Source organism: Cucurbita pepo, chromosome LG01 (genome assembly GCF_002806865.2).
Source record: "Cucurbita pepo subsp. pepo cultivar mu-cu-16 chromosome LG01, ASM280686v2, whole genome shotgun sequence".
NCBI lineage: Eukaryota > Viridiplantae > Streptophyta > Magnoliopsida > Cucurbitales > Cucurbitaceae > Cucurbita > Cucurbita pepo.
Window position 1 is genome coordinate 8,517,809 of NC_036638.1, and position 26,650 is coordinate 8,544,458.

Sequence of the window (26,650 nt, forward strand, 5' to 3'; positions counted from 1 at the left end):
TGTTTATTTATTTGTTGTTTTGGTCGGTGGACAGATTTTGTTGTCAGTTCTTTAAATCTAAATTATGAATATCTAAATTTGATTATTCCCTAAGTTTTAAAAATTTTAATGTTAGTTAAAACACATTTTATATATTCTTTATTTAGGTATTTTTTATATATATGTATATATATAGTAAATAATGAGTAGAGTTATGAATATCTTAAATGAAGATTGGGAGTTTAAAATTAATAATTTACTTTATAAGTTATATATTAAAAAAGTATTTTATTTATTTATTTATTTATGTTAATAATAAATAAAATAATGCTGTTAATTAGGACAGTTATTAAGTATGATTAAGTATGGTATTATATTACAATACTTTGGGAAGTAATTATAATAATGAGACTTCAATTTGAAAGTAATTATACTAAACCCAAAGTAATTAAGTATGGTATTATTAAGTATGTATTATATTTTTTAAAAATGGTGGAGAATTCAGAGTGGGTGACAGCTGTCAGTTTATTTTGAAGGCACTGCAACGTGGACAGTTCCTTTGGGTGGGCCTCACATTGAATCAGCATCCGCTAGAGAGGTCTCCAGAATAAAATAGACCAATTCAAACCCTAATTATTTCCAAAATAAAATAAAAAAAAAATCTCTAATTTCATTAGAAAGCTATTTATTTTGTGAACGAATTTTTGAAAAAGAAGTATCCAAGAAGGAACGTGGATGACGCAATAATTAATAAATGAAGAAAATGGAACACATAACATGTAACTACAAAATAAATAAATAAATAAATAAATAAATAAATAAATAAATAAATAAATAAAAATTAATTAATAATTACACTTAATTAAACACATAAACAACTGGCGCACCCATCAAGGAACTTGCACCCACGTGTCCCGCTTATGACTTATAACCCAATGTATTATTACAATTAAAAAAGGTATCAATGAATTAAATGTGTGATTTAGATAATAATTCACGAATGGAGTCAATGTTAATGGTAAGATGTAGAATAAGACAGATATGGACATATAAAGTGAAAAGGCAAGGGAAAGTTGCATAGGATACCAAAAGTGAATGGGGCAATGGGGGAAGGCATGTTGAAAGGATGAAATCAGGGGATTTTGGTCTCTTTATTTATGCGCTCCAACAGTTGAGGGGTCATATAAGTGAATGGGGTTGTTGTTTTAAAGTCATGGAGATGGGCTCGTGAACCCACCGCCCCGCTCAACCATTGTCCCCTCAGCCTTGAGTTGTGGCCTAATTGTGAATGCAGCAGAGCTCTATTTGAATTACAACCCTTTTTCTTAATTGGAAAGGAACACTACTACAATGGCTACAATAAATGAAATAGCTGAAACTTTGGAGATGTTTCCTAGGAAAAATAGAGTGAGAGAGATCGTATGATAGCCAAGTACAGAATATCTTTACATCATAAAAATTTACCCTATATTTACACAAACGTAAACGTGGCTCAGTCAGCCACCAACTCAGTAAATGCAATAAAGATCGAGCAGAGCAGCAGCTATATATATATATCTCCTCCCAATGCCTTATTTTCATGGTGAGGCTGAGATATATATAAATAAGAATACAGTAAAAGGTAAATGCAAAATACCCGCTTCACTATGCTCCCCAAACTTTGCATTTTCAGCTTCTTTCCAGTGCCTCCGTTAAAAGTTACTACTGTACGAACACAAAACACATAATAAGCATAACTTATCTCATTATACACAATAGTTACAACACTGGGAATTGCTAACGGCTTTGGCTTTTACCATATTTACTTCAAACTCAACTTCATGGTTTGGTTTGGTTTGGTTTGGTGTATCATGAGTTCTCAAGTAGCTTGTGGAACTTCTGCACCCTCCTACTACTTGAATCCCCACTGGAAGACTTCGACTGGTCGTCGCATGAGCTATTTCCATGCAGACGTTTCCTTTTGCTATTTCTACGAAATAAAAAGTCCTCTGTATCTAAAACGTACGAAACCTATAACACAATGAAACCAAACTGATCAAGCCAAAATGCAAATGTATGGTCCATGGATAAGGAAACTTCAAAACAACCATTACCTTCGATGAATTGCAAGCAATTTTACACTCCAGACCATTTACAATTTTAAGCTGTTCCAAAGCATGGCATGCGGCAGAATTCTCATCGCCACAGGCATATTTACGTTTGTTTCTGTAAGAACCATGGGATTTGATGACAAGGCAAACTAACTAAGCAAAATTGAATTGCTATGCTTCAACAATCTTAATTAATACCTCTTCAAGAAGATCCCTGACTTCACCTTTTTCTCAGGGAGAACTGAGAAGAAATCATTATGCAGATAAGAGGAAAAAATGGGGTCCATCGTAACAGCAGTTACTTCAGGCTTATCGTAGCCATAGTCCATAAGCTGAATAGAAAGATGCGTTGGTGTGGATGACTGCATAATAGATATAACAATCAGTTTAAACAACTTAATACCAAGTTCAAGTTCGGCTACCATAATAATACAAATAATAAAGCAAATTCATTAAAAAGCATACTCGTTCTATGCGATAGATATTCTCATCATGAAGAAGTACGCGAGCATTTTCATGATAAACTGCATCAATAAATCCTCCCGTTTTTCTTGATTTTTCATACGCATATAGTTGGAGAAGTTTGTTATCCATTTCATCTGAGGCAACTGCTTGAAGCTGATATATTGCATGCATGGATTGATCAGTATGTCGAACAAGAAAGCGTAAAGGTAAATCGAAAAAATATAACATAAGCTAGAGAGAAGAAAGCTATAAGTATGTCACCTGTTTGACAAGTTTATAAATTAGTTTGTCTAATGTGAATAGAACATATGACTGGGTTCCGATAGTGGCTCGGCAATCATCCTCAAACTTTGTGTTATCAGAGGAACCGTCCAGTAGGCTATAAAGTGCATTCATGAACCTAGCCCATAGAAAAAGGTATCTTAATTAATATTGCATTGACCATTATATAGCTACTGGGAAGGAGGCCAAGGGCATGGAAAGTACAAGACCTGGCATATAGATCCGTGGGAGTTGTATCACTTGAGGCCCTCCATTTCCTCTCTGAGGATGAAGAGTTGATCTTTGCAGATTGTATTCTCTCATACAGTGTCTAAGAATGTGAAATAAATAAAATATTAATTTCATTAAAAAAAAAAAATCATGAAAATAGGGGAAAAGATTCTTTTATGGAACTATCTTTATAAGTTTAATGAAACTTACTTGGTGGAGCCTAAAAAGCACATAAAAAGAGTCGTTTCCATAAAATACATGAGACTCCTTTCCTTCTTCATGCAACATGGGAGGAACATGCTTGGCAAGAGGCTTTACAGTCAATAGAAAGCGTTCAGAGAAGGGTATAGATGTTCCATCTCCTTCCACATCATGGGCATCGGCCATCCCTTCTGCCTCACCTTCACTCTCAGCCTTATTATCATCATGTTCTCCATCCTCATGATCTTCACGAGAACAATCCTCCCCATCACCAGAATCACTTGCAGAAACATCACCATTTTCAGAGGCATTTTCACTCTCCTCTGATGACCTTTGAGCACTTTCCTCCCCTTCATCATCAGCATCAGCATCATTTTCCCCACCAGCCTCTCTGTAGCATAATTCTTCTTCACCTCGGGTGCTTGGATATTGCCTGCCAGCAACACCTTCCTTTTCTGGCAGAGCTTTCAATTCTCCGTCATAATTGGCAAAATTATCTTCTTCAAAATCTCCGTTTGGAGATAATTCACCCTCTTCCCTTTCAATTTTTAAGTGTCTAACAGACTCATCAGCATATCTGTGGCCTTTTATGCCATCTGTGACTGTGCCATTCACAGTTAGAATTTGTCTTGTAGGGCCCCCAATCTGCAAGAGGTTCAGATCCATTAGAAGACAGTATCGCCATTATTCAATTTAAACTCATCTACAACAAATAATCTAATCTAGACTCATGCAATGAGCAGTGGCCGAACTATACATTGGTGGAAGATTTACTTTTATTGAATATTTGTTTTGGAAGGTGGCAAGGTGCAAAAGGTGCCAAAAATCAAACTACAAGCCACCTCCACTTCACTGTTCAGTTAAAATCAGGTTGATCACAATTTTACGATCTGCATACCAATGCAGATAGTAAAAGTTAAGATCAATAGAAAACACACAATACTTCACAAAAAGTTTTGGAAGGCTCCTACCCCTAAAGGTATATATTTTTTGTAGACCAGATGTATAGAAGCCTAAATACAGCTGATAAGCTGCGGAGGTGGTTTCCTTCTTCGTTTCTCTCTTCTTCATGTTGTTGTCTCTGCTTTAAAGGGGAAGCAACCATTGATCACTTGTTGCTTCATTGCCCTTTTGTATGCAAGGGTTGGTCCTTTATTTTCGAAGAGTTCGGTCTTTCCATTTGCCAGCCCAAAAAGGCTGATGACTAGCTGTTCAATGGCCTTGAAGAAGGACCATTTCAGTGGAAAAGCAAAGATTCTTTGGGGTGTGCAGTTAAAGCCACTTTAAAGTCAACGTGGAAGGAGCAAAATCTTAGAACCTTTGAAGGTTGAAGAAGTTTGGATAATTCTTTTGTTTTTAGTATACGACACTTGGCTTCTTGGTGGAGTTCATGTCACAAAGATTTATGTTGTACTTATAGCCTTCCCTTGATTATTATAAACTGGAAGGCATATTTGTGAGTTTGTTCTTTTGCTTGGGGAGGAGTTCTCTCTATCCCTCACACTTAAGTTGTCATATTAAATGAACTTTATCGAGCACCATAAGTTGTTTAGATGCTATATTAATTTCAACAATGAAGGAACTGCAATACCTCTGAGGAAGGTAACTCAATTCCACTCTCAACGGCACTATTTCCAAGTCGCGAAGGAGTAGTGCTCAATCCTTGAACAAACAAACAAAAGTGTCGGTCAGAATTTAAAATAATGTAGGAAAGAAAAAAGATCAAACAGTAGAAAGGAGAAGGTGGAAATACAATTGTGATAACAAGTTTAGCAACCTGATGTGTTTTCTATGTTAGTTTTCCCATTGCTTTGCTCTGCTGCAGTTGCAAGGGATGCATTTGAATTGACAAAGCATTCGGTAGAATTGTCTTGTTTACTTACTCCAGACAATTCATCAGTCACGGGTGCATTATCCTGAATTTTAGTGTGTTGGGAACTACTGCAGAAAGGATCACCCTTCCGTACAATACGATCTGCATCATGGAAACTATCTTCTTTGACCCCATTGTCCCCATTCAAGGGCCAAGTCCTGCAAGAACTTGATTGTTCAGGTGGAATACATTCATCTCCATTTCTAGACGAATTCAATGGCTTCGGGTGCATCATAGTGGCACCCCCACCAGGACTGCCATCACTCTCTACTACATTAATAGTAGCACTCTTGGTAGGATGGATCTTTGCCTTAATAACATCTTCGGTGTCCTCAGCACCATGAGGTCGAGAAGGAACACCAAGCATGGGCTCAAGGAAGGTTGTCCATACCTTCATAACCTTATCTAATTGTTCCGTCGAACAAACTTCTCCACAGGAATATTTGATTAGTTGATATAGATCTTCATGAAGCTCTGGATCGGGATACTCAAATTCCAAATTCGGAATTATGGGTCGTCTATTTCCAGCAGCAATAGCAAGCAACACATCATCTTCCTTTCGCTTCTTCTCACTGATCTCTTTGATCTCCGCCAACAAGGCTGTAAAAATAAAAATAAAAGATAAGAAAACAAATTACCAATGAGAAAGCACCATAAAAAATTGACAACTTCAAAGTGCTACTATGATCAGATAACAATCAAATAGTGAGTTACCGAATGCTATCTACGTGGCTTGACTTTAGTTCCCCAAGTGATAGGGAGACAGATAAATCATTTAAGTACCAAGTAAAATGAGGCACATCGAGGTTTTACAAATTCAAAAAAAGATATATCTCACATATAAAAGTACCATATGGTGGCCAATTCATTAGAGGACAGAGAAAGCAAAAGGCAAGTGAAATGATAAGACACATCCTAACCAATCAACAATGCTGTACCATCGAAATAAAATATAAAAGCCAATATAAATTGCACATTATATTTTTACATTCTTACGATCACAAAAGCTAAGGTGCAGTATTCAAGAGATTAATGAGCAGCATAAAACAAAACAAAACAAAAAAAAGATGCAATAACGATGTTATAAGTCACCTTTAGTGCTCAAGCTTTTTGTGTCTTGCTGCTTGAAGTAGAAGCTACGATGATCAAGTGACTTATGATAGTTCTTAGCATATATTTCAGCCCAAACTTTATTGAAGTCATAACGACACCGTGCCCATTCTTCCTGTTTCTGCTTCAATCGGGTCAAAATAACTGGCAGAGCAAGAGACGCATTCTTCCTCAACACATCCATAACATCAAGCCCATGGTCACCATATAATCGTTCGATGCACCTCAGATTTAGAGCTACAGGAAAAACAGGAATGTAAGCCCAGTAAGGAAAATGAAAAAGGAAAAAATGAGATTAAGAACCTTGAATTGTGTAGTTAAATAAAAACTATGACCACTGACCAGTGAGGTGATCCTCAATTGTGATTGGACAGTCTGCTTTGATCAAATTGTTGTTGATCCTTTCAAGTAGTTCTTCAACACGCTTAGTAGTCACATTTACAGACTCCAGCAACATGTCAAGTTCAAACCTGCCAGCATCAGTACAAAGCACAATGATATAAATCATTCCATAGTAAACAGAGTAATTAATCAGTGCAACAGTAAACCACAGTGACTTTTCCAGCTCTCAATGGATAAATAATGTAGAGAGAAGAGGACACTTGATAGAAAGGTAAAAAACATTAAGTACTATGAGGCTCAAAAGTACTGACTAGACTTGAGCAACACCTTAGAAATCAAACAACGAAGGAAAAATAAACAAATTTTTTGTATCAATGGTGATATTTGACCTGTCATCTTCGCATCGGAAAAGGCTTTCTTCATACTGGTTTTTGCGCATATGTTTGAAAGAGTAATCCTCGCTTCCTGAAGTGACAGATACCCAGTGATCATTCAACACTTGATCACCAAGATCTGTTCTTTGGCTGGCCGAAGGTATAGGATACTGAAAGAACAAGAACACCCAACATCAGGAAAAATAAAGTCAACAATATCCTATGAAATGCTCATTGATTCCTTATGAGAAGTGAATACATTTTTTGGCAGAAGGCGGTAACTGGGAGTGCAACGTTCGCAGTTCGATAGATCGAGTTCATTTATTGGCTTCGCCAAATACTTGTCTTTGCTAGAAAACACAGACATCCGATGACCTACTATATCTTTACTTCCAAATGCAGCATTCTTTTCAAGTCTATCTCTTTCTCGATTTTCACGATCTCTATCTTTAGAAATATCCTCTTTCTCACGTTCACGGTCTCTATCTCTGTCCCTATCCTCCACTTGCACTGTTCTAGGCAAACTTCCTTCATTCCATAATGACTCTGTAATGAATTTTAACAAAATTAATAAATAAGAAATACTAAGTACACGTCTCTTAAAGATACTCGACTAGTAAAAGCAGTTCATAAAGTTTGTTGAAGCCTCTACAAATTTACAATCACGATCATTAAGAGTAATGACAGATCCAGCTTTCATATAATATTAAATTATGGAAAGGAGAAAAGAAAAGGCATACGTACTTCTACTCATGACACCAGCAAGAAATCCATCTGCAAAACAATCCTTGATCAGAGTTAATTTTAAACAGTACAAAAACCACCAAAACAAGAACAAACTCTAAACAGTTACCATTCCTCTCGCATCGTGCCAAAAATTCATTGAAACCATCCATAAGATCAGAATATCTTCCAAGCAAATCACCCATCTGACAAGTGAAAGAAAGAAAATGTAATGAGTTTAAAGTTTTTGCCAAGTAAAAAATGTTTTTCGGACAAAGCATGGTTTAGGAATCACTTTACATGCGTTTGCTAGTTTTACAACCCATCTTGGGCTGAGAAGCTACACTCTCTGTGAAACTCTCTCTTTCCAGATATCGTGCCCCTCTCAACCATATTTTTAAGAACTATTTTCCTTCTACAGTTGTGAAATCTTAAAAATGATCAACCTTACAGTAATAACCATGAAAATAGACCTCCCGGAACTTGAATTTCAAGCAACAAAATAAGACTTCAAGGGTTCATCAAGGTAGAAAATGCCAAGACAACTCACTATGAAGATATACTTTAGTTCATGACCGACCACTTGAAGATACAATCAGGGATTGTCCAATCATCCCTCTAAAGATTTTTCTGATTGCTATGGAAGACCAAAGGTTATGAATGAATGGATTGCCTGCCTTTCATAACAAACTAATAGATACTAATAGGAACTACAAACAGCTATCAAAACCAGATCAACTAGATGTTCTATCCTTCAGGACATAGGTCACTTCACCCAATCACCCTAAAATATCTCTACCTACAATTGTTGAATTAGGTCTAATTATAGCTAAGTTTACCAAGGCATTATAGAACCCCAAGACCAAAGAATGTAACTTTTTTCTTCATTATTAACTCATAAACATAAGTGATCCAGAGAATATTCCTTAATTTTTCCTTAATCAAACTTAGTCCATTCTGTACCACCAAAATAGATGGACAGGAAGCACATCTTATTCCACTGCAAGTTTGGTTCTTCATAAGTTCACATTCCTCACGACTTTGGGATAGCATGGGTCTAGCATAACAATGTCAAGGAAGATGTAAAGCATTTAAGACTTTTTGGACAGTTGCAGTTTCAGGAAGCAGCCAAAGGTCATCCGAATGAGTGCAATAAAATCTCAATTATAATAGTGGAGAGAGAGAATATTGAGTTCTTTTAGGAGCTATCCAAAGATTGGAAGGGCATACGGTCTCTCACTTAATCTGTTGCTTCTACATAGTGTACTCTAGCCAAGAATTTTTTTTATTATTTACCCAGCAATTTTATATTTTTTTCATCGTTATCGGTGTCTGCAAAAAACTATAAGACATTATATGGGAGACAGGTGTAAAATAAAGTATCCATACCAAAGATTGAAGTTCTGCTCGGGTAATTATCTCCTTGCTATAGATATGCAGACATTTCAAAAATTCCTGGTAATCTTCAGCATTTCTCAACTTCTCTTTGACTCTTTCACAGAAAGCAAACTCCTGGCTGTATATACCTGCCAATCCAGAATAAATTAACAAACAAATAAGAAAGTAGGTGGAATGAAAGGTAATGGAATGGAAGGGGGACAGAGGAAAATTGTATGGTCATCAAATTATTAAAAAAGCATGTCTTGAACATATTGAATGTATGTAACCAAATTAAGAGTCTGAGATTTTGTTGAGAATGAAACTCAACAACTAGTGAAGTTATAATTAAAGCAATCAACATACTCACTCTTTGCAGAATTTTTATCATCATAAGAAGAGATGGGAAGTACGCCAAAATTTTCATCACCTTCTCCACCTGGATGCAATTGATCGGCAGTAGAGTCGTCAATCCTACGGGCTGTTTTCCTCTTGTGGGGAAACCGATGCGTGCTAAAGTCCCGTCTTCCATCATGCTCATAGTCTCTGTCAACCCTATCCCGATCATGTTCTCTCCTATCTCTATCATCTCTTCTTTCCTTTTCCTTCTCACCACGCCTACGTTGATCTTTGTCCAGTTTCATTAGAGCTCTATCATGGTCTGGTTCCGGACGGTCAACACTAAGGTCACGTTCAGCATGGGACACAATAGTTCGATCTTTCTGGAGTTATGATATGCAAACTTAAGGTTACTACAACAGTTGTCCGGAATTTAATTTAAAGGGCGTGTATTTAATATTATAAAGAGGGAGAGGTATCGAACCCGGTCAACTTGCATTTGCCGCATAGTGGGCATGGCAGAATGCCTATCACGGAGCATTAAACTTCTTCCAGAGCTATAGTGAACAGATCCTGTGGCTGAAGAATCTGGAAGAAAATGAGTAAACTCAACAAGCAAATCTGGGTGCTCTTGGAAAAGTGCAGCAACCTGTGAAAAGTCACCAACAAAAACCATTAACAACCAATCTGCAATTTTGATTTACAAAAAAAGTAACCGAGAAAAATGTACTGTGACAGAACCAAATGCACAAAACAGACAACAATGACATAGCCAACGGTAAAAGCAGCACACAAACCTCCTGGTAGACCTCAGTGATTGACTTGTTTTCCTTTCTGTACATATTTAAAATGTCTAAAAATGATTTATAAACATGATCATCGCCTTGAAATCGTGTCTGCATGTATCCAGAAAAACAACTAATCAGTGTAATTCATAAAAGCAAACATATTTCATAATTGTGAAAAAATTTCAACCTTTATCTTGTTCACAAAATTGATAGCTTCTTCAAACTCAACAGGTTTCTTTTGTGTAGGTTGATCATCATCCAGTGGAAGAGTGATCTCATATCCTTTGGGCAAGAATGTATTGAAGCCCAAAATGAGGTCTCGATGGCCTTTAAACAAATCCTTTACTCTTGCAATGACTCCCGCAGTATCAATTCTACAATCAAGTAAAAAAAAAAATTTAAATCAACAAATAGCTCCCTCTCACAAATGCTCTTACCCCAAGGTGTAAACTGTGCTACTTGGAAAGAAGTCAAAAACCAGAGGGGGGAAATGGGTTAAATGAAGCGTAGACTATGAAATACCTTTGGGCCTTGAAATCTTTCATAACTTCAAGGAAGTCTTCATACTGTTGTCTCTTGTCTTGAAATATGTCCTTCACTCTCTTGAGATATACTAGGGCGTCATTAGTGGTTAATTTCTGGGCACTTCCTCCTCCAGCCATTTGGGGTTGTGTAGATCTTCATTTTCCAACACAGATTACACAAATAAGTGCTTCTATGACTGAAGTGACACAAAATCAAAAACTCTATGGCACAGATTATCAGTACAACATGCAAAAATTTGAGTGTAGTTGGATTCTACTTAGGACACTCCCATTTGAATTCCTCAAAGCATCGAACTTAAGAATTAACAACAAAGCAGAAAACAGGAACAGACGAAAGATGTTTCTCTTCGCGAGCTGAACAAAGAAAGAAGTTTTCTGGAACTTCTCGAAAACCCTAGATACTCAATAGAATTTTGAAAATAAAGGAAATCGTGAAATTTTCTTTTCATAAGAAACTAAATTTCATCCGAAGTTCATGAAAAATTCAAACCATCACAAAATTTACGGACGGAAAGGTAATTCATAAGTTTGATCTCCATGTTTGTAAAAGAAACATCAGTAATTAAGAACGAGGAAGTGTCATATTTAACTAGAATTAATCGAAAATAATAATAATAATACAGGAAAATACAGAAGGTCGATGAGGTTTACGCTTCTGGACGAGTGGAAATCGAAGGACGCTTGAGTTGTGAGCCCATATAAACGTCGTCTCTAGACCTCTTCATCTCCGAAAAGAATTCCTCCGCCTTCAATAGAAACCCATGCTTCGAACTCAGATTAGAATCAAAATTCCTACACAAGAAGTTGCTCATTCAACAAGAGAAACAAGCAAAAGGCAGATCTAAATACTAAAAAAACAGTAAAACTTGGAAAAGAGAAAAACAAGAGCGAAAATTCCCATCCAAACCTGTGCTCAGATCACCACCCAATATCCAGAATCCTGAGAAAAACACAAAACACAAAAAAGAAAAAAGAGTGTGTTACTTATCAAAAAAGCAAGCGCGAGACGAATCGGAAAGAAAACAGAAAAGTATGAACATTAGAGAAGGAAAAGAGATTACACATTAAAGGGTGTGAGGCGAAGATTGTGGAGTAGCGGAATTAGCAGAAAGTGGGAAGCATGAGATGATATACAGAAGGGAAAGGGATAAAATGAAGATGAAGAATGAGGAAAGTATATAGAAGGAACGGAAGGAGCCTCAATCCTCACAGAAAGAATCCGCAAATCAAACCCAAAATTCAACTTCTTCTATGTTCTTCTTCTTCTTCTTCTTCTTCTTCTTCTTCTTCTTCTTCTTCTATTTTAGGTTTTTCTTTCCTTTTCTTCGTCTCTCCGGAAACCCAACACAGGGAAGCTGAGATTGAGAATGCTTCTTCAGAGAACGAAATTGAAACCAAAATCAAGAGAGTTGTAAGAAGGAATGTGATGATATATACAAAAACACTCCCTGAACAGAACAGGAAAGTTGGGTTATGGCCACTATAAGTTTTTTTTTTTTTTTTTTTTTTTTCTTTTTTTCTTTTTCTTTTTCTTGCCTTTCTCCTTACTAATTTTATTTTCAGTAAAATTTAAGGTAAATTAAATACTTATCAACTTTCCACTTTGAGTTATCTTAAATTGTAAAAAAATTTAATAAATTATTATACTTTCCAAAAATAAAAAAATAAAAAATTACATTTATCCGTAATTTTTTTATGAAAATTGTTAATATTTTGTTTCAAAAATACTCGTTTCTTATTAATACTTTAAAATTTTATTCTTAATATCACGTTTCAAAACATATTTATGAACTTTCAAAAGTAATATTAAAAATTTTGAAGATAATCTACGAGAAATCGATAGAGATCGGTAACAAAAAAATTTATATTTTTAAAGTGATATTAAGATATTGTGTTTTTAAAATAAACTACAACTAATATTCAAACTTGGTATTTTTTTTAAAAGAGAAATTACAAAGTTTTTACTAATTTAGTATAAAATTTATTGGTTAATGATATAAAATTAGCATTTTAATTCTCTAATGTACGCCGCTACGCTGCGCTTGGATGGGGTGGGATGATATGGGTCGTCAATTTAGATATTGGGCTCTAGCTTTGAATGGCCCAATTATAGTTCGATGTTGGGCTTGAAAAGACCGTTGGTTTGTGATGGGCCTTCGTACTGAATTCGGCCCAATATATAATTGAAACGAATTAATTAAAGGGTTAAAATGTGAGGTGTTTAATTTATGAGTGTATAAAGGAAAGTGATTTAAAGTTAGGGTTAGGGTTACAGAATATGGCGGAATTTGTTGATAATTGATATCAATTTAATCATTCAAATAAGAAATGATATTATCATCTCTTTCTGTTTCTTCTTTGTCTTGAGCATTATTGGTGTTGGCTGCATCTTTCCAGATTTTATCAACTTTCCCTTTCATGAACAACCATGAATAATATGAACACCCTTTTCTAACTCTTTATTTTCAAAATTATTTTAAATTAATATATATATATATATATATATATATATATATATATATATATATATATATATTAAAAAAAAAAAAAAAATTATATAATTTTTTTAAAATAATTAATTTTCTAAAAAAAACATATTTATAGATTGTGGCATGTATACATGACACGTGGCACCATGAAATTATGGATTTAAAGTTTTTAAAAGACATCAGCAATGACTAATGACAGAATTACACGTGGCACGTTGGCTCGCCAAGAGAACCCTAAAACATTGGAAGAGAGAAATGGCAATTCTGTAAATAAGAGACAATCCAATGGCATTTAGTTATTATTTCACGTCTTAAACCTCTTTTTTCCATTTATGTGGAAACGTTGAAGTTCGTTGTTTTCTTCTTCTTCTTCTTCTATTTTAGGTTTTTCTTTCCTTTTCTTCGTCTCTCCGGAAACCCAACACAGGGAAGCTGAGATTGAGAATGCTTCTTCAGAGAACGAAATTGAAACCAAAATCAAGAGAGTTGTAAGAAGGAATGTGATGATATATACAAAAACACTCCCTGAACAGAACAGGAAAGTTGGGTTATGGCCACNTTAGATATTGGGCTCTAGCTTTGAATGGCCCAATTATAGTTCGATGTTGGGCTTGAAAAGACCGTTGGTTTGTGATGGGCCTTCGTACTGAATTCGGCCCAATATATAATTGAAACGAATTAATTAAAGGGTTAAAATGTGAGGTGTTTAATTTATGAGTGTATAAAGGAAAGTGATTTAAAGTTAGGGTTAGGGTTACAGAATATGGCGGAATTTGTTGATAATTGATATCAATTTAATCATTCAAATAAGAAATGATATTATCATCTCTTTCTGTTTCTTCTTTGTCTTGAGCATTATTGGTGTTGGCTGCATCTTTCCAGATTTTATCAACTTTCCCTTTCATGAACAACCATGAATAATATGAACACCCTTTTCTAACTCTTTATTTTCAAAATTATTTTAAATTAATATATATATATATATATATATATATATATATATATATATATATATATATATGTATATATGTATATATAATTTGGGTTCGGATTAATTTTTTTTTTGTTTTTTGTGGAGAAACACGTCTCAATTTTTATAAAAAATAAGATAAAAGAGTCTTATCCATCTTTGAACGGAGAATATCTCTGTGTAAGATGCCCAAAATTGTGAGATCTCATGTTGGTTGGAAAAGTGAATATTTCTACTGTGTGGACACCTTTTCATAAGGAAAGGGATATTGTCATTTTTGGGTTTTTCCTTTCGGGTTCTCCTCAAGACTTTAAAACGCGCTCGGGAAAGGTTTCTACACCCTTATAAACGGTGTTTTGTTTTTCTCTCTAACCAATGTGAGACATCACAATTAAAATCAGAAGAGAAACCCTAAAAAGAACAATATTTGCTAGTGTTTGAGTTGTTACAAATGATATTAGACTGTGTGATGTGTCAACGAGGATGTTGGCATCCCAAAGGGGTGAATTGTAAGATTTCACATTGGTTGGAGATGAGAACGAAGGTAACATAAGCAGACAACATACGGTGTGTCAGCGAGGACGCTGAGCTTTCAAGGAGGTGAATTATGAGATCCAGCATTGGTTGGAGAGGGGGATGAAGCACGAAACCTCTCTCTAACTCCTCTCAATATCGGTTAGCAAGTAGGCTTTGACTATTACACATATAAACTATTACTAAGAACATAATTAGTAATTATTTAACACTAAACCAATCACAAGTCATTCAACCATGATTAAATAGTAAGTTATTTCGAAATTCAAAAGATAATTTGTATTTTTTTTTTTTTATATTTAAACTTAAAGTTATAATTCAACAAAATTTAGAATGCATCAAATAAATAAAGGATATTCTTTATTTAATTACCAAAATCCTTGAAGGACATTCGGATTCATAAATAATGGGAGCACAACGGAAGCGGTGACTCCGCCAGCCAAATCGGACCGTCCACGTGCATTTTCCTACCCATTCATTTAATGCATTAATTTGAGGTATATCTGGGGATTAAGATTCCTAAAACACCCATTACATTATACCATTGTACCATTATACCTTGTTTAAAACAAATACCCACTAATTTATTCAATAAATTATTATTTTTTTCTATAAATTCGAAGGTTCCGAGAAATGGGTCTGTACAAAAAATGAGTATTTACTCTGTTATGAACAAAAAATGGGGTATTTTTTAAAGCTTTAAAACATAATATTTTGTTTGGAAAAAGTAAAAAGAAAATCGATGGTCTGGGTCTGGTCTGGTGTGGTCGGCCTGGCAAGAGGAGCAGGACAAGAGAGATAGAGTGAGTGACTTTCACGCTTCCTCTTTGTGAATAAAGTTCCACCTCCCGGCAGAGAGCAATCAACAAGCAGTTTCGACATCATCACAGCCCAATTTGAACTAATAAACTCCGTTCCCCAGTAATTACAGGCACAGGCTTTGGCTCTTTGGAGTTTACACTTTCTTCTTGTTACCTCCGGCAAACGGACAGGCGGGTTATCGGAAAGACTCCATCGACGAACACTCTTCTGCTTCCATCTGACCGGATCTGCACTGCTGGTGGTGAGCCTTTTTCTGATTTGGGTTTGGTGTGAATTTTGATTAATGGATTGGGAACAGCAGCAGCGTCGGAAGAGGAAGCGTTTTGGCAGGTCGAGTTCGCATGTTCAGTTTTTGACTCGAAGATCTCTGTTTCTTTGCCTTGCCTTTTTTGCTTTTCTCTTGTTTCTCTCTTCAAGTCGGTGGTTCTCGATTGCGGCGGCGTCTTTCCGGCCAGTTCTCGATGTCTCTTCCACCACTCTCTCCCGCTTGTCCACCTCTGCCAGCAAGTCTACACTTGACAATTCTTTGAGCGGTAAGTATTCGCCTTTGAGAATCGAAAGACGAGTCCTTTTCCCAGACCACTTGCTTTTGATGGTCACTGGCGAATTTAGCCGAGATGAGAAATTGGATTGTTTATACCACAAATCTGTCGCTAGAGGTTTGAAACAAGAGACTCTCAAACAGTCAGTTCTGTCCACGGACAGGTACGATGAGTTCCGATCAATTGCCAGATGTCCACTGCCGCCACGGAATTATTCGGCCTCCGCCGTGGACTTGAGGTGGGTTGGCGTGGAAGCTGATGACCATTGGTTGGTCAGGAATAGGCACCCAGTTGCCTCGTGGGAGAGGGTGGTTTATGAGGCAGCTATTGACGGTGATACGGTTGTGGTGTTTGCCAAGGGACTAAATCTCCGACCACACAAGGAATCAAATCCGACCGAATTCAGCTGCCACTTTAGACTGAGAAATTCCAACAATAACGGAGACTATGTGCTTACCACAAAGGCAGTAACAGCAGCTCAAGAAATTATCAGGTGCTCCTTGCCGGCTGGTGTGTCGAGCACTTTAGACAAGGAAAAGGGAATTCGGGTTACTGTGGGCCGTGGTAGTGTCAATACGAAAGCCCACCTTCAGGTGACTCTGCCCTCAGTGGCCAGACTCTCCAACTCCAAGCTGAATGAGCTGAAAAGAAATCAAGAAAAACATGAGCTTTGTGTGTGCACAATGGTGTGGAATCAAGCAGCAGCACTTCGTGAGTGGATTATGTACCACGCTTGGCTTGGAGTAGGGCGCTGGTTTATCTACGACAACAATAGTGATGATGACATTGAAGAAGTCGTTAGAGAGCTCAACCTGGAAAACTATAATATCAGTAGGCTGACCTGGCCATGGATTAAAACCCAAGAAGCAGGTTTCTCACACTGTGCTTTGAGAGCTAGAGATGAATGCAAGTGGGTCGGTTTCTTTGATGTTGATGAGTTTTTCTACTTTCCTTCAAAGTATCGCCGTCAGCAAGAATACCATACTGCCGGCCGCAATGCCCTTCATTCTCTCATTGCTAACTCATCTGCTTCAACCTCCAATTCAACGACCATTGCAGAGATTAGAACGGCCTGCCATAGCTTCGGACCATCGGGTTTAACATCATATCCACCGCAGGGGGTGACAATGGGGTACACTTGCCGGCTCCAGAGTCCCGAGAGGCACAAATCGTTTATCCGGCCAGACTTGCTTGACCCAACACTTCTCAATGTCGTTCATCACTTTAGGTTGAAACGAGGATCTGGGTTTTTTGACGTACCAAAAAGCAATGCTGTCATAAACCATTACAAGTATCAAGTGTGGGAAACTTTTAGAGCTAAATTTTTCAGAAGAGTAGCTACCTATGTTGTTGACTGGCAGGAGGCACAGAATGAAGGATCGAAGGATAGAGCACCTGGGCTTGGGACAGAGGCAATCGAACCACCCAATTGGAGGTTACAGTTCTGTGAAGTTTGGGACACTGGACTGCGAGACTTTGTCCAGACTTTGTTCTCTGATCCTTTGACAGGATACCTACCGTGGGAAAAAGCTTCTGGTTAACAACTCTTGGCAACCTGCAGCTTAGGGACCTGTACACAGTAATCATACAGCAAGCAATTGAATTTTTTGTTTTTTTGCTACAAAAAGAATGTTCATCGATTAATTTTTTACTCCATGGATATGATACTGGTTTCGTTACAGATTTTTAACTTACAAATTTCAGACGTTGGAATGAAATTCTTTCTGATTCATACTTCAAATTTGAATATAACATTTGCTGTCTGCTATGTCACACATCTTAAGAGAAATGCAGTCAGCATTACCACAGACAGAGAAAATGCATTACAAAAAAAAAAAGGACTGAACCAGGCATTACCACCAATCAGTGAATATATCTAGAGTCAATGGTCGAAAAAGGAGAAGCTTTTGCATTAATGATGTATCGACTATACATATAAATCAACTACTTAGTTGAGTTGCTTTGCCTGCCTTTCCAGGCGTCAATGTTATTTCTCTTCCACCCCAACGGTTTAAAAACATTGGAAATAAATAAAAGGTACAATCTAATAACCATTTTGTGTTGTCCATCAACACTTCAGTCCCCTCTTGAGCTCAATTTTGCCGCTGGTTGCAAATTATTTGAATATTTCAACAGCGTAGCATCCAGCTTCTCTCCAACTAGTGAAATCCATGCCTGTGAACATTTTAATTCTCAAGCTGGATATTGTAATTATACCACAGAAAGAAAGACCATCGCAATCAATATGCAGAAATTATGTACAATGGCCGAGGGGAAGTGTTCTAGGTAGAGAAGCTGGAATTGGAGATCATGGCAAACAGATATGTAGTTCTATTTATTCACACTGATTAACAGGTAGAACAATATCCAGGACCAATTTTTGACAAGTATCCCATTGAGAGAAAAAATCCACGAATATTAACGAGTCTCATTAAGAAAGAGCCAAGAGGCTTAAGAACGAGTACCTGATCAGAGGTTGTGAAACCCCTGATAGTGTTGCCACCAATTATAGCAATACCCTTCTCCCCAAGTGGTTGCAAGATTACAGCCTAGAATAGCAGGTTTGTCTTAGAAAGCAGTGGTTTCAATTTACTTCGAAAACCGGCCTATCTAACACAAGTAAGATATAGAGTGCACAAACACAGTTACAATTTCACGTTGTTCTGCATTCATTTGTATGATATGTACCAGTACAAACTGAGTCAAAATGGATTCTTTTAAATATCCCCCAAACACATGCAGTGATCCTGATGAGATTGAAGGCGGAAATTACCTCATTGAATTACAATAGCAAAGACTACCTAACGATAGGAGAGAGAGATGCTGGCGGCATTGAAAGGTAGTAAAACACAATTTAACTGTTTTCATAAAGCTATTTTTCCATCCTTTGTTTTCATGATTTATTATCTTTAGTTAATCTCTTTCACTTTTTTTATTTAAGAAAAATTAACTACTACTTCACCAATACAGGCTGGTGAGCAAGGGAACTCAAGTACACAATAACAAAATTATTTTTTAGAAACACTACGACAGACCAGCAACAATCTCTTAGATTCTATAACAAATTTCCAAGTTTTCAGGCGTTGAATTGACCACCGCCTTCCAAACAAGGATGCTCTAGTAAACAGGCGAAGAGTAAAATCCTATTTAATTGTAGAACCATAAAAGTTAAAAATCAAATTAAAAGTTTCATCACATTGTTTCCTACTTTGCCAAGTAGCAGAGTCTGGTTTCAGTGAAGAAGAAGAGTCCCTATTTAGACAGTAGGCAGGGAAAAGAATTCCCAAGTTTCTGAAAGAGAATATGTGGGAACGTAATAGCTAATTATATATATAACTAAAAGCCCAATTATTCTTCAGCTTCATTTGCACTCTAAACCATAATCAGTCATGCATAGAGTTTATTAGTTTATGTGTCTACTAGTTATATGGTGACAAATACCAAAGAATGAAACACTGTAGAAAACTATCGACCAGTTATTTATTCCCGAGATAAGAGAAAAACGAACAAATCTAACAACAACCCTTAATATCAAAGTACCTGAGTATTTGAGGGAAGAAATGGCAGCTCCGACTTCCCTGGATAAAGAGAAAGATTGGCCAAGTAGCTCTCTGCAAATATAGGAAAGATGGTTTCTCAAAAACGAATAGTGACAGATATTTACAATTGCACGTCAATCAAGTAGTACATGTGTGATGGTCTCTGTGCACAAGTCGTTTATTACTCACGAGCTTGGGATTTGAGAATTCCCTTATAGAGCGATCCCTGCATCAGTTTACAAGCTTCAACATGTTCGCCATCCCCATCACCCTCAGCTGATTCAGCAGCAAAACCAACTTGAAATATACACATACCATCGTAGACAATAACCAGAGACCTGCAGCATGTCACTTCTGACAGAGACTTCCATACCCTAAGAATAGGCAGCAAAAAGTAGCCATTAATCCCCTAGTCGAGGATTTTTCCTATTTCCTCTAAGAATCCTTAGCTTCAAATACCTAAAGTAGTTTATCAGATACATATTGGCATACGAAGTTAGCTTTCCCTGTCACTAGACATTCCCATGAACATGTGACAATGAGGGTAACCAAAATGACATGGATTATAAAATTCCATAGGATAATAGGAAAACTAATAGATAAGAAGTCATAATTCTCAAGCACGATATCAAGTTTCACTCATCAATATCCATTAACCAAAACAAACAAAGCACCCCTATCGAAAGTGATTTTCAATGATCTTAACCGGCTTCAATACTTAATAATATTCACAGTTTCAAATTACCAAAGAAGAAAATCATATAAAGTATTTACCATAACAACTCGGATGTTACAAGATCAGGGAGACTGGAGCATATCCTCTCACATTCTACTCCTTGTGGATTTACCTGATATGGAAAATGAAAGTGGGGGAAAAAATAAGAATAGAACAGGAATCTCCTGATAGAGAGTAAAGGTTGAGCATGGAAATCTTATCGTAAACCCATACCGGTGTTATAGATTTCGGCCTGATCGACAGCCACACCAGACCAGTCAAGACATTTGTGACGGCTAGACCAAGGGTTAATAGATCAGCTCTTGACTGTGAACTGCCGAAATTGATAATAGTTTATTACTATAAATAGAGCAACTAATTACGTGAAGTATAGTTGCAGAATCATGCCGCTAAAATAGGAAAACGCCATTGTCGACGAAGTTATCGAAGATGGAATTTCCATCCAAGTAAGCAATACAAATTGACTGGTGAAAATAAACAGCATTCGATTGATTAATTGAACTTAACGAACCTGCTGGCATCGGCGACGGGAGCAATGCCTGAAACGGCGCGGTTAAAGAGGACGACCAATAGAGAAATTCCACCGACGTAAATGGGCAAACTCCGAACGGCATCGTTGTTCTTGGATACCCATTCGGCCACCCAATCCGTTGAAGGCTTCGGCCCTCTGTAACTTGCTTGCGAATTCAAGGAAGAAGCCCTTATGATACGCGGGAAAGAGCGACGAACGGGACAGAGAGTGCACTTCAAACTAGAACTCCATAGAATTGGAGTGACGGGGAAGAAAATTCCCGCTTCCATCGAAACCGAGTGAAATGATACTTACTTCAAGAATGAAGTCCGTAAGGATAATTTGCCGGGATTTGGACTCCAACCTGGGGGGAACGATCCGCTGCCTCGAGCACTACGAAAATAATAATAATATTTGTATTTAGTAGGAAAATGTTATTAATTTCTTATGAAAATAAATAATATTAATGTTTGTTTAAATAAAAGTATTTGTCATCCTGATCGCCAATGTCGCCCTGACGTGCCTATCTCACCCTATGCTGAAGCCTGTACGGTTAGGAATTATGTTCCTCCACAATGATATGGTATTGTCCATTTTGAGTCAAAAGGGCTCGTACCAACAAAATTTCCCTTAAAGTAGAGCCCTTGAACAACATCTCCTCGAACAAAAGTATATCATAGAGCCTCCTATGAGGTCTATAAAAGCCCTCGAACACCCTCCCCTTAATTGATGCTCAACTTCTTCTCTAGAGCTCTTGAACAAACTACATCGTTTGTTCGACATTTGAGTCACTTTTGACTACACTCTCGAAGTTCACGACTTCTGTCTTATTGACATTACTAAATTAAGAACATGACTCTGGTGTCATGTTATAAATTACGACCCTCGGTAATATTATGATATTGTCTACTTTGAGTATTAGCTTTCCGGACTTTGTTTTTTTGTCTTTCCACAATGTCTCCTACCAATAAAAATGTTTTTTTGTTTATTTTTTATAAACTGAAGATCAACCTCTTAATTAGCAAATATAGGACTCCTCCCCTAATAATCCTCAACACTCACTTTGATATCCTCTACAAGTTGTTAATGGCCTTAGTGTTCATGAAAATCTGAAGAAGAGCAAAACATTGAACCTTGAAGAAGAACCATGTTCTTGTTGTACAACCCATTAGCTGCATGAGAACGGGTTGGGTTGCACCCCCCATAAGAGGACTATACGGGCTTAGGAGGTACTCAACACACCTCTAGACTGGATACCATGTAGTCTCATATAGCCATGCAGAGGTAGCGCCTCATAGAGAGATACCAGTCATATCAGCTCGGCGTAAGGAACCTTTAGATATCTAATGAAAGGACGATGAACCGCTAAAGTCCAAAGGGCAAGCCCCAAGGAACTAAGATTAGAACCAAATGTCCTAGAACCGAATTAGGAGACTGTGGGAACCTGTTAAGTTAGGATGCTAATAGAGCCTAAAAGTAGGTGGCTTACTGACTATAATTTTTATACTCATCCTCCCTATGTTTTCCTTTTTCAGGGGCGCAAGGCGTCGGTCAAGGGCGGGCGTGATGGAAATAGGGTGTCACAGAGGTATGGGATATTTATTTATAGGAAAATTGTATTTTAAGCAATGATAAGCATAATTATCACGCAAACTAATTAAATTAGTATGGAGATTCGAGATTAGTCTTAGTATTATAACAATCGGGAAGCATGTAGAATATTTTCCCACATTTTCACGTAAAGCAAGAACTATTCATCCTAATAATTACATCTCTCATCATTAATTTTTATATTTGTGACAATTTTATTATTAATGTTTGACTTTCATTAACAAATTAGCTCGAGATTAAGATATGATTGAGACTAATTTTAACAAAAAGAATTTATTTAAGGTTAACTAATAATTTATTCACTTTTTTTTCCTATAACCATTTAAATATTTAATTCTTTAACATAATTTCATACATTAACCATAATTTTAAATGAACAAAATATATTTAAACTAACTTCAAATACAACAAAAAAATAAATAAATAAATAATAATAATAATAATAATAAAAAATATATATATAAAAGGACCACCAAATATGGTACTACCCCACTTAGCTTTTAAGAGGAGCAAGTTTAACTAGCGACTTAATGTTGTCTTTGAAATATTCGTTTCATGTGCTACAAGGTTTGCGAGTGGTGAAGAGCTGACATCATGGCTCCATTTAACGTACATTTTGAGACATTTTCAAATTGACAGGTGTAAAAATGATTTTGGCGAAGGGACGTACATTGTCATGAACCATTCATCCAATATTCAATCACTACTAAATTTAGCAAGCTTTCATATTTCCACAAAGACGGACCAGACCCAGAACTACAGAATCAAGTCATTTAGTAAGCTCGTAACAATCTCTATAAAGTAAGGAATAAAGTTTCTATATTTCCTCTTTTATCGCTTCTTACTAAGTTCTTAATTCATGAGAAAGTAAATGAACGAGCCATGTTCATGCAAAGAGAAATATACTATTTTTTTATTTCATTCGCTTCGAGTTGACTAAGAATTTCTTATAGACAGACAACATCGTAAACAATTTGCGACTGCGGAAACTGTGTCGGTATAAAAGGGTGGCGGAGTTACCGACACGTCGGTTAAGGATCGCTGCAGCATTGAACCGAACAAGGACAAAAATAATAAGGTGCGGCGGAGTAGACGGTAAGCACAACATGGAATTAGAATATTCAATAAAGTTGACCAGACGACGTGTCTTCTCCATTACCTAGCCAAGATGTAAAGTAAAAGCTCAAAATCCAGCACGTGCTCGACAGAGACTCCTCGAAATCCACCACTTGCACAAACAACACCCAGCAGATGACTCAGTCAAACAATCCAATGAGAAGGCGACAGATCTTCCACGTATAAACCTTCAACTTGCCCTCACTTACGTGGCAGCGCCACCTCACCTTACCGTCCATTTACAAATTGAATACTTCCCACAACAAAGACTCTCAGCATTTACTAGTTTACCAATTCAATCCTTCTGTCCAATCACAAAATTTTGCCTTTTTTTTTTTTCAATCCAAATAAATCAGTTCTCTATTTTTTTTTTCTTAAAACGATCGACCACCCGTCTTGCGGGTCGTCTCGTGTCTAACCGATGTTGAGTATTATTGGCGACTTTTCACTCGCATTATAAGGCAGTTTTGAAGAGCTGCTTTCTATTTCTAATATCTCAATATTCTCTTCAAAACAGTCGAAGAAAAAGGGATTATAACACTATACTTATAGACCTAAAACGAAACAACCTTAATTAGGTTATTTGACATTAAAGTTGAAATTAAGATTAAATTAACCACCCACCGAGGAAAAAAGGCATTCCACCAACAACACCACCATAGCCATAAGCCACAAAGAAAGGCGGAGGTTAATTAAAAAGAAATTAGTGTCTGAATAAATGAAATGAGTGGGGTCCACCCTTGTCCTAAATTCAATTCAATGGATCGAATCTGTGTCGTCCAAGCATATGCTAATTCGACGGCCCTCCGTTCTTCTTCCTTCTCCACCGTTCCTTTTTGTGTGAATCATCATGAGAAGATGTACGGGGGGATGGTGATGGACTATGATTCGGGATGCACCTGCGATGCACTGTAGTATTGCTCACCATAGAGAAATGGAATAAAGAAAGGGCCTTGAAAGAATGGTGGCTAACTCGGCTTGTATATGAACCCAAAGAAGTTGGCTTTTTAGCTTTTCCGATCCACTTTTTCGCCTTTTGGTTTCTTCCACTTCCAGATTCCCGTGCTTTCTCTTGTCAGACCCTTTTTATTGTTTTCTTACCCTTCTCCCTGCAGCCTTTACTTTAGACTCGACATGAACGCCCCTCGCACGTGTTCGCTTTGTGGCAACAATGGCCATAACTCCCGCACGTGTCCGGAGGGAGACGGCGGCGGTGCCAGCGGCGCCGGCGGATTCATGTTGTTCGGGGTCAGGCTGACCACGACCGAGGGAAGTAGCTCGTTTAGAAAGAGTGTTAGTATGAATAATCTGTCCCAGTTCGACCAGCCTCTAAGTCAGGACTCCAACAACGCCGATGCCGGATATGCTTCAGACGACGTCGTTCATCCATCCGACCGTTGCCGCAGCCGAAAAAGAGGTTTTTTTTTTTTTTTTTTTAATTTTATTTTACTTATTTAATTTTGATTTTGATTTTTGTAGCTAATTTGGATGTGGGTTTGATTTTTCATAGGGATTCCGTGGACAGAGGAAGAACATCGGCTGTTCTTGTTGGGATTACAGAAGGTTGGGAAGGGAGATTGGAGAGGGATTTCGAGGAATTTTGTGAAGACACGTACGCCGACTCAGGTGGCTAGTCATGCTCAGAAATACTTCCTCCGCCGGAATAATTTCAATCGGAGACGCCGTAGATCCAGCCTTTTCGACATCACCACTGACACTGTAAGTCCCTTGTCTTGTTCAGAATCCTGTTTGTTTGTTAATTTGATTGATTTATTATTATTATTATTATTTCCATTTAATTTGAATTGAAGTTCCCGAGCTCATCCATGGAAGACGATTTGGTATTTTCCGGCCACGAGGCTCTGCCGCCACCGTTACCACCATCGCAGCCGCTAAAAGACAACAAACCCGGAAATTTCCTACTCAAAATTCATCCAGTGAAACCACTTCCTCCCGCCGGCGATGACAACAACGCCGAGAACACAATCAGTTCCAAAATCCTTCGTCCAATACCAATGCTTCCTCTGTCTCCATACCCAAAATTCGCTCAATTAAACATTAACGACAGAACGCCGGAAGACCCTTTGCCTCTGACTTTGAAGCTCTCTACTTCACACCCGGAGGCACAGTCTCCGACAGCGGCTTCACAGTCGTCCAGCAATTTCCAGACAATGTCCGGCGGCGGAGACAGTATCGACATTGTCAGTGTTGCTTGAAGCTGATCCTGAATTGTTGGGGGCTTAGATATAAGAATAACTGGTCGGATTTAATTGGACAGCGTATAAAAAAGGATTCCAGGTTTGTTTTGTACAGGTGAAATTTTAAATTTAATTGGTCCAAAAAAAGTGATATAAATTTCAATAATGGTTGTATTTGGATTTGTTTTTAGAATCGTTGTGTTAATGTTCATATAATTTAATTTTATTGTAGAAATGAATTAATGCGTTAATTTTCAGCATAACTCGAAATATTTAGAGCATATGGTTCAGTAAGTTAGTAGACGACAAGAATATGAGTGTGGGCATCAAGCTATTGCTTTCTCGACTTGTCGTTTTGCTTCCATGTGCCCATGGATGAATCTCAGCCACTTCTACCATTTATATTCAAGGACAAAATTTCCATCATTTTTAATGGATGTCATTTAATCCATTTTTTCTTTTTCTTATTCCTCGTAGATTCCCCGAATAATCTACCCCTCTTAGAGATCAGCATCCTCATTGGCACACCGCTCAATGTATGACTATGATATCATTTATAACCGTTTAAACTCATCACTAGTAGATATTGTTTGTTGAGGTTTCCACGTCCTTATAATAAATGTCTATGTACGACTCTGATATCATTTGTAACAATCTAAACTCATCGCTAGTAGATATTGTCTGTTGAGCTTTCCACATTCTTATAAGGAACGTCTCTCGTTCTACTCTCCAACTGATGTGGGATCTCACAATCCACTCATTCGAGAGCTATCTTCTTCACTGACACACTGCTCGGTGTATGACTCTGATACCATTTTTAATAATCTAAACTCATCGTAAGTAGGTATTGTCTATTGAGGTTTCCACATCCTTATAAGGAATGT

At 37.2% G+C, this 26,650-nt stretch overlaps 4 protein-coding genes across 8 annotated transcripts; 2 read left to right on the forward strand and 2 right to left on the reverse strand.

The window, feature by feature from the left end:
- Positions 1–1,348: 1,348 nt before the first annotated feature.
- LOC111788746 (paired amphipathic helix protein Sin3-like 4) lies at positions 1,349–12,149 on the reverse strand. 5 transcript variants are annotated; one of them, XM_023669248.1, is made up of 25 exons: positions 11,762–12,149; positions 11,606–11,638; positions 11,350–11,490; positions 10,676–10,831; positions 10,341–10,527; positions 10,163–10,261; positions 9,850–10,014; positions 9,397–9,748; positions 9,039–9,175; positions 7,780–7,855; positions 7,671–7,700; positions 7,186–7,472; positions 6,942–7,096; positions 6,553–6,680; positions 6,193–6,447; positions 5,005–5,700; positions 4,819–4,889; positions 3,237–3,872; positions 3,026–3,126; positions 2,796–2,934; positions 2,535–2,687; positions 2,268–2,431; positions 2,073–2,184; positions 1,776–1,989; positions 1,349–1,683 (listed from the first exon to the last, which is right to left on the reverse strand). In XM_023669248.1, exons 3-24 carry the CDS (start codon positions 11,421–11,423, stop codon positions 1,828–1,830), a joined length of 4,335 nt encoding a protein of 1,444 aa, XP_023525016.1. In that variant the 5' UTR covers positions 11,424–11,490; positions 11,606–11,638; positions 11,762–12,149; the 3' UTR covers positions 1,349–1,683; positions 1,776–1,827. The 5 variants fall into 5 exon arrangements, with proteins under 5 accessions (XP_023525016.1, XP_023525024.1, XP_023524992.1 ...); XM_023669256.1 differs by having other exon boundaries at positions 11,350–11,444; positions 11,760–12,149; XM_023669224.1 differs by having other exon boundaries at positions 11,350–11,638.
- A 3,173-nt stretch (positions 12,150–15,322) lies between these two features.
- Positions 15,323–17,793, forward strand: LOC111778293 (glycosyltransferase family 92 protein RCOM_0530710-like). The gene has a single exon (XM_023658025.1). The coding sequence runs from the start codon at positions 15,797–15,799 to the stop codon at positions 17,594–17,596; it is 1,800 nt and encodes a 599-aa protein (XP_023513793.1). The 5' UTR covers positions 15,323–15,796; the 3' UTR covers positions 17,597–17,793.
- A 148-nt stretch (positions 17,794–17,941) lies between these two features.
- Positions 17,942–21,237, reverse strand: LOC111778299 (protein COFACTOR ASSEMBLY OF COMPLEX C SUBUNIT B CCB4, chloroplastic). Its single transcript, XM_023658036.1, has 7 exons — positions 20,842–21,237; positions 20,544–20,643; positions 20,369–20,442; positions 19,784–19,968; positions 19,596–19,666; positions 18,521–18,604; positions 17,942–18,230 (listed from the first exon to the last, which is right to left on the reverse strand). The coding sequence occupies exons 1-7, from the start codon at positions 21,129–21,131 to the stop codon at positions 18,132–18,134; spliced, it is 903 nt and encodes a 300-aa protein (XP_023513804.1). The 5' UTR covers positions 21,132–21,237; the 3' UTR covers positions 17,942–18,131.
- Positions 21,238–24,508: 3,271 nt separating this feature from the next.
- On the forward strand, positions 24,509–26,026 carry LOC111778306 (transcription factor MYB1R1). Its single transcript, XM_023658045.1, has 3 exons — positions 24,509–24,985; positions 25,079–25,287; positions 25,380–26,026. Exons 1-3 carry the CDS (start codon positions 24,703–24,705, stop codon positions 25,782–25,784), a joined length of 897 nt encoding a protein of 298 aa, XP_023513813.1. The 5' UTR covers positions 24,509–24,702; the 3' UTR covers positions 25,785–26,026.
- Positions 26,027–26,650: the final 624 nt, after the last annotated feature.